Source organism: Arachis duranensis, chromosome 9, assembly GCF_000817695.3.
Source record: "Arachis duranensis cultivar V14167 chromosome 9, aradu.V14167.gnm2.J7QH, whole genome shotgun sequence".
NCBI lineage: Eukaryota > Viridiplantae > Streptophyta > Magnoliopsida > Fabales > Fabaceae > Arachis > Arachis duranensis.
The window spans coordinates 85,564,095-85,571,632 of NC_029780.3; the positions used below are offsets into that span (position 1 = coordinate 85,564,095).

General features: G+C 48.1%; 1 protein-coding gene, 1 non-coding gene and 1 pseudogene across 2 annotated transcripts in view; 1 reads left to right on the plus strand and 2 right to left on the minus strand.

Annotated features, from left to right (window-relative positions):
* The window catches only part of LOC127741575 (NADH dehydrogenase [ubiquinone] iron-sulfur protein 2-like), a 6,877-nt gene extending 3,518 nt beyond the window's left edge, over nucleotides 1-3,359 (minus strand). Inside the window, exon 1 of the mRNA XM_052254317.1 lies at nucleotides 634-3,359. Coding sequence (XP_052110277.1) covers nucleotides 634-1,096 — 463 coding nt within the window. The 5' untranslated portion in view covers nucleotides 1,097-3,359. The remainder of the gene's footprint in view (nucleotides 1-633) is intronic.
* On the plus strand, nucleotides 1,513-2,453 carry LOC127741576 (uncharacterized; annotated as a pseudogene).
* Nucleotides 3,360-4,932: 1,573 nt separating the features above from the next.
* Nucleotides 4,933-5,007, minus strand: TRNAP-UGG (transfer RNA proline (anticodon UGG)). The gene has a single exon. It is a non-coding gene; the product is annotated as a tRNA-Pro (tRNA).
* Nucleotides 5,008-7,538: the final 2,531 nt, after the last annotated feature.

The window sequence follows — 7,538 nt, forward strand, 5'->3', positions numbered from 1 at the left end:
ATTTTGGCTTCCTCTTTCATTCACTTTCATTTTTGAAAATCCGGCTCGCTCCCGGCTACCTGTCCTTTGGACCCAAAGCCCGCTTAGAAGTGGATTCTAACAAGAAGGCGGCGAGCTGATCTGCTTTGATCAAGGAAAAAGCCCAGTCAGCCACCAACTCGGTGCAGGTCACGTGACCTACAGCTCGGCCTTCGCTTTTTGAGACTTCCTCTTCCCACATCTCTATGTGCCCGCAGCACTTCCATATGGAGAAAGATAGGCTTACCATGTTCCATCAATAGCACCTAACCTATGCCGATTTTTGCGGACTGTGCTCCACCCCGGTGAACTCATGCGGTTCCGACGTGCCCAGAGGCCAGAGGCGAATCCGTTCACGGTCCGTAGGACCAACACCATTCGAAGGTGGGTGGCCCGCCCCGCCTAGAACAGTCATGTTTGACTGGGCTTACACACATTCGCTCACTTACGCTGTCCCCCCTCAGCTCACCCTAGCCCCGGGCCTTTTGCTCTTCTAACGTAAGCTCCAAGGCTTCACACCAAGTCTTCGCTGACAGAATATGCATGCTTAAGTAGGGTCAGGCAGAACCGTTGTTGCCTGATGGGAACTCCCCCCATATTGCTATCAATGTCTTCATGTCGCACGACCTCTTAACATTACACCACTGAATCCCCAATCCTTTGCTTGCTGTGCAGTGACAGTACCAATATCCACTAATCGTTGTTTCCAGATACGGTTGCCGGTTGACATCTCTTCTAATTCGTCGATACGAGAAGCAAATTGTTGTGTGAAGGAATCAATATCTCGACATAAGCCAAGAGGCAGATCTTGTGCCACTCCACCTGGTCGTATGAAACTGGCATGCATCCTGGCTCCCGAGACTCTTTCATAGAATTCCAACAATTTCTCCCGCTCCTCAAAAGCCCACAGGAACGGAGTTGATGCTCCCACATCCATAGCATGAGTAGTTAAAGCAAGTGAATGATTTGAAATTCGAGTTATTTCACGGAATAACACTCGTATATATTGAGCTCGTAATGGTACCTCGCAATTCAAAAGTCTCTCTACGGCTGAAGAATGAGCGTGTTCTTGGGCCATCGTAGAAACATAGATAGGGTCGACGACGGAACGAAGAACTCACCCTAGATACAGCTTTTTCGTACACGTTCACTTGCATCACATACACAAGTGCTCTCTGAACCGTGCAATAAGGTCACCCATAACACGGCTCTCCCACTTGAGTTACCTTAGCCCCAGGCAGGCCATGCTATTCAATGATATTGGAAAAATGGCAGCGTAACAACTAGTATTGAAAGCTGGTCGCCTTTTTAGGGAGGGAAAGCCTTTCAATAGGAGCCCCCCTCTTTGCGACCTCATCACTTCAAAGCGCAAACCAATTTCTTTCTTAGTCACCGGGCGAAGCGCACCTCTGGTACTTTGCTTATAGCTTTTTTAGGTTATGCAATAGACGGGAGGCTTAGCTCTGGATCCCCCCTCCCTGCTTGCAGAAATGAATGGATCAGAAGGGGGCTGGGTTCTATTTCCGGGCCGGGCGGGAGGTGAAGGCCATAAGATTGCCCTCCCGGTAAGGAAGAGAGGAAAAGGGTGCTGTCATCTATCTCGACCTGTTTCCCGAGGCGTAGAAAATCCAGACCGGCTCAGAGAATCACTGGCGCTATTTAGCCCTTCGTTTCGCCATTCGAAGGACTACCTCTGCCTTCCCTTTTTGTAACATAACCAGGCGCCCCCCTTTTCAATCACTAAGAAAAAAAAGACCAATCAAAGCCCTATCTAAGTAAAGCTTCGTCTGTTATTTTTCCGGCCCCAGGGGAGTTTACTCAACCCATTCCCCAGTCTTCCGCACTGCTCAAGTAAGTGTGCGTGTGCGACTCCGTATGAGGACCTCCTTCCCTTCTGCCCACTCTCCGTTCACACGGTTCTCAAAGCAGAGGAGGCTGGTTGGGCAGCTGGTACCACGAGCCCTCTGTCCCACACATCTATCCAGAAGCAAGTGTAGTTCACCGGTTCCACCGAATGCTCCTATCTCTCGGCAAAGATCGTGTGAGTGTGCAGTTATGCTTCGGATGCTTCGCCATAGAATAGATCGACCCAGTTCCCGTTCTTTTCCGGTGCACTCGCTTTATATCTCCGACACACTAGGCTAGGAAGGACGCGGTGGGAAGGAAGCAGCCCTAGCCTCTGTCCGGCCGATCATTCCGCTGGCATCTTGCATTCACGCCTCCGTTTGACTGCCACTCGGGGATGGAGTTGTAGATACGTTAGTCTTAGCGGATCGTTGGCTCCGCCTGTTATCTCCTTCTACGACATGCTGTTGTCGTCGCCATATTCCTTATGTAACTAAGTCATCTCTGCCTCGCTGCGGGTCAGCACCTCCGAAAGAAACGGAGGACTTCATTCAGTGAGTCCGCGATCGCCCTCTAAACGATCAGAATAAGGTAAAGCTTGAAGATAAGTTTTGTACTCTATTAATTTCTCAGTCCCTCTAGTCGGGTGGGCGCCGGCCGGTCTTTCGACCAGATCCCCCTAAAAACCGTACGTGCGGGTCTCCCCGCATGCGGCTCACGCCATTCGAGGTGGCCCGGCCCAGCATTCATTCGCAAATCCTGTAGTGAAATTGAGACTGCTCGACCTCGGAAGCTAATTCGCGTGTAGGCAGCGCTGTCTGTCGTACCGTTGACTCTATCTATTCATTGAATTCACTTTCATTTTTTTATAGGCTCGCTCCCTCTTTTTCCAAGAATTAATGCACTTCCCTTCGGAGGGCCTTCTCTAATCTAATAGGGGAAAATCCTTCCATTTCCGTCAAATGACCCGGCCCCCCAGGCTCTTCCACCGTCCGGGCTCCCTTTCCTACCTATGCTATGCTCCCCCGGCACAGGCCTACCACGCTTCGCGCCTGCGGCGTTTTCGCCGGACGGTCTTTGCCAGTAGTGCCATCCTCCCCGCTGGCTGTATGGGCGGGTTTTCCCTCGCTGCTGCGTTCTGTTAGGCTATGGATTACAGGAACAAATGTAGTTGAATGAGACAGCAGGCGGGTTACACGTTCCGCTGTGCCGAGATGTGAGGTGCAGGTGGTGATGATCACCCCGGGGTATGCGCTAGCGCCCTTGACAGGCACTCCAGGACCCGCCAACGCTCATGAAAACCCGGGTCGGCCATTTGTCTAAGGGCCTCCATTCATCTGACCGGAGGTGTGGATAACGAGGCCACCTTCACAACCCTCTCCCTTCTGTCCTTATGTTGTAGTAAGGTAGGGCGGTTCGCTTGAGTTGCTCAACCGCCCCTTAGCCCGGTGCTCATGACGCGCTACGGGACCTTCACCGTGCCGGGGGACCAAGCAGGGCATAGCTAGCGGCATAGGAGCCGACTCGGCGTCAGCGGCTTCGTGCCGCACTGGAGTAATCCAATATGCGGTTCCGCACGTTCCACCACTTCTCCGTTCATTTCCAATACTGATCGTGAAACACCATGAGCAGCTGGATGTTGAGGTCCGAAATTCGAAGTGAAATTTTTGAATTGCCCGTTCCTAGTCGTCATGGGAAAAAAGGAAGAAATAAGAAAGAGATTATTCCCTAAGAGCTTGTCCTGTACCAGAAATGCATCTCCTTGCGTGCGAGATACTTCTATGCCAGCCGTTATTCCCGGCTCTGTTATGAAAGAAAGCGGCGGACTCATCTTACATCCCTAATGAGGGATTTTAGGGGATTAGGGCTCTCCTTTATCTCCTCCACCCATCCCCTTCTTCTATGTGAGGGGGGGCTTACTTAGTGCTTGTGCTAAGGCGCGGGTTGATCTCTCGGCCCTTCCCTCGCTTCTTGACTGGCTTGAAGAACTTGGACCCTTGATTCATTCAAGCCTTCAATCTCAAGCAAGCTTTGTTGAATCCCGGTCTCCGCCTGTTGAATCCTTCTCTCAACTTCTGATAGCTCATACATAACGGAAGACAACTCGTCCCTTCCGCCAGGTGGCACGTTCAGGTCAAAAGACGGTTGCTTCGAAGAGCTGGCACCGCTTCCACCCTCCTCTCCCCCTGGAGCCATCATCTTAGCCAGCTCGGGATCCAAAATAGTCAAAACTACAGCTATAACCAGCCCTCCACCACACCACCCGAGCCTACTAAAAAGAAAGTGGAGAGATTTGGTGAGAAGGATGGATTGGAGTTTGACAAGAAAGAGATTGAAATCCATACCAATCAATAGAAATGAAAAATAGAGTAAAAAAAGGGGGAAAAAAAAATGAAACATTGAAACACGTCTTTCCTTAGTCATGGGTACTCCCCACACCCCAATTTTCAAAGATTTTACATCTTCACGATCAAGCAAGTATTTAATCATACCATTGCTTGTTCGTATAAAATAGACCAAAAATCCTAAGATAAAAAGAACACTCCAATCAGATATACCTTGCATCATCATTCACTGAGAAACATTGATTCCCTCCAGACAGAAAGTTCATGTAGGAGTCTTAGTTGAAGCATCGACTTGAATCTCTTCAATGTCAGCAACTTACTGATTGATTGACCCATTCTAGAGAAAGTGCTTTCGGGTATACTTTCTTTAAGGAATGTGGTTCTTGCTCATAGCCCCCAAGACCATGAGGGAGCCCCCTTTTTTTTACATTTACAAAGGGATTCAGACAGGGAAGGCTGTTAAGCATGCAGACTGATTCTCTTTTCTTACGTGAATTAGATACTACTTCTTTCTTTAGAAAAAGTTTTTTCTTCTCTTCTGAAGCCTATAGTCATGACTATAGGCAAGAAAGAATTGAACCTAAGGCCTGCCCCCGAAACATTCGGAAGAAATGCTGCTTTAGATCCCGCCCAGATCAGATCAAGGGCGGTCCATTTTTTTTCTTTCTAAAAGAGCGAAAGTTTACGGGTGGATGGGTGCTCTTTAGGTGTTTACTACCTCACATCAAGGTGACAGGATTCGAACCTATGGCCCTCTGTACCCAAAACAGATGCGCTGACCAGACTGCGCTACACCTCGTCTCACCCCCCTCCGCATATAGATCCACCCGATCGATGAAGACTCGAACCGAACTCGCCCATCCTTTTGGGCACAGGGACGCGAGAACCAATCCGAGTAATCAACCGCTTTTTTTAGAAAATCTGCCTCCAGCAAGCCACCCCAACCCTACCGCCAAAAAGCCGTATAGTGCAGGAGCGCTCACATTTTGGCTTCCTCTTTCATTCACTTTCATTTTTGAAAATCCGGCTCGCTCCCGGCTACCTGTCCTTTGGACCCAAAGCCCGCTTAGAAGTGGATTCGAACCACTGACACAAGGATTTTCAGTCCTTTGCTCTAACCAGCTGAGCTACCTGAACCACTTTCCTAAAGTCTGTTTTCTTCATCGAATAGCGCCCTACCTTACTTACCACTTTACTAGTTAGGGAAAAGCCCTTTACTAATAACAAGAAAGGGCTTTTTTCGCTTGTTTAGTATTGCAAGCTTTCGAGCAGCTCTTTCAACTGCCGCCTAATCCCCTCTCCCAACATGCTCAAGAACCGAGAGCCGCCCAGGCCTTCAAGAAACGGGGGAGCTTGCTTCTAAAAAGAAGATAGGCCACAACGCGCAACGGGCTCCCCGCTCCTAGTAACTAAGTAGTGCTATTCTGTCCTCCGGGGGACTCCACCAACACCAAGAGGTTAGGTTCTTTCTCTCACGTAATTTCGCCCGCCCGTTCCACTTCCGTGCCGGAGGAAATGGGATTCGAACCCATGATACAATCTTCTTGTATGTAGATTTAGCAAACCAATGCCTTAAGCCACTCAGCCAGACCTCCAATTGATCGGAATTTGATGTGCGGTTGGTTGCCCAAAGGGCTATCTGATCCGATCAACTGCGTAAGCCGTAGCGCGCTAGCGCGCGTACTCTTCCTCTATCTATGAGCGAGACTCCATCCAAATCTGCCACTCGTTGGGCGACGCCCTCTTTTCTATGAAGACCGACCCCACCACTGAATGATGAACTTTTCCAGTCTTCGCCAATGCAAAGGCGACCTGGAGAGAACACAGAGTAAAGCCCTTACCCGCCTGAATGGAATTCATATCTCCTTCGTCTGGTCGAGAAGGGAGAAAGCCCGGGGAACTGGCTCACAGAAGAAGGGGACTCTTCTAAACCATTAAGGAGAAGTCCATTTTCGTCATGATCGATCCACGTCCTACCATAGTGCCCGGAGACCCTGGCTTGCTTAGCTTACAAAGCTAGCTTACTAACGCGAAGGCCTTTAGGGGCTTGCTTAGTACTTGTGCTAAGGAGCAAGTCTCAGCTTCACGCATGACTAACATACCAAAAGGCTTAAACTAGAAGAGAAGGTACGAAGTCACTCTGCGCATAGCTATGAGGTACCAGAACGGAGGTCGGAAAAAGGCATAAACTTTAACTAGCAGAAAGAGTACATCCATGTACGTAGTCACTCATATAGCTATATGAGGAGTGAGGATAGGATCTCCTGCCTGTCTGCAGGCCCGGATACAAGATCCAACATCACATACACTCTTTATTGACTAGAAAGGGGAAGCGCTATGAATCAGTACGTGAACGATGCCCCCGTAGCCTTCTCCTATGGGTCATTCCAGGTATTCTGGTTAAGTAAGTTAAGTCGAAAACGCGTTCTCGATGGAGCAACTTGCTCATTTCATCGATTTCCCACTCCTAAGGGAGGCCGGCTAAACGAAAGAAAAAGAACCTCCTAACCTACAGAAGAGTCCAGTCTATCAAAAAAGATTCCATATATTACATTTTTTTTCTCACGTCTTCTATTAGAATCTTTGCGTTCAATCACAGATCCTGGCATAAGATCCCATTCCCGCAAAAAGGCAGGATGAGAACCCAGGTCCTAGGTGATGCAGGTGGAAACTGTCTCTCAACAAATTTCCTTCGGCAAGTGTACCGAATTTGTCGTCAAGTAAAAACTCACAATAGAGTGAGGTCGAATCCCACAGGGATTGATTGATCAAGCAACTTTAATTAGAAGAATGTTCTAGTTGAGTGAATTCAGAATTTGGGTTGAGATTTGCAGAAAATAAAATGGCTGGAATGTAAATAACAGAAAAAGTAAATGCAAGAATTAAAGGGCTAAAAGTAAATGACTGAAAGTAAATTGCAGAATTGTAAATGGGAATGGGGTGTTTGTTCATGAAAGTAAATGCAAAAATTAAAGAGAATGGGTGAGATCAGAATTGGGGAGTTCATTGGGCGCAGGAGATGTTGCAATTCTTCGGATCAAGTTCATTTTCATCTCTTTTCCTCAATTAATGCACTCATTGATCTCTTTGGCAATCTTAATTGATTGAATTACAATTTCTTGCAATTCAATCTCTCAAATCTTGATCAATAGCCAATTCCTTGGTCAATTGCTCATGAGAAGAGATGAAGTGTGGTCACTGATTATACCACATGCATTTCCCAAATCAAGTATTGAGAGGATTATAGTCACATATCCATCCAAACCCAATTTGGTCCAGCATGAGAAAGCATTTCTAGCTTGATCTCTTCATTCCTCTTTCAAGGCTCAG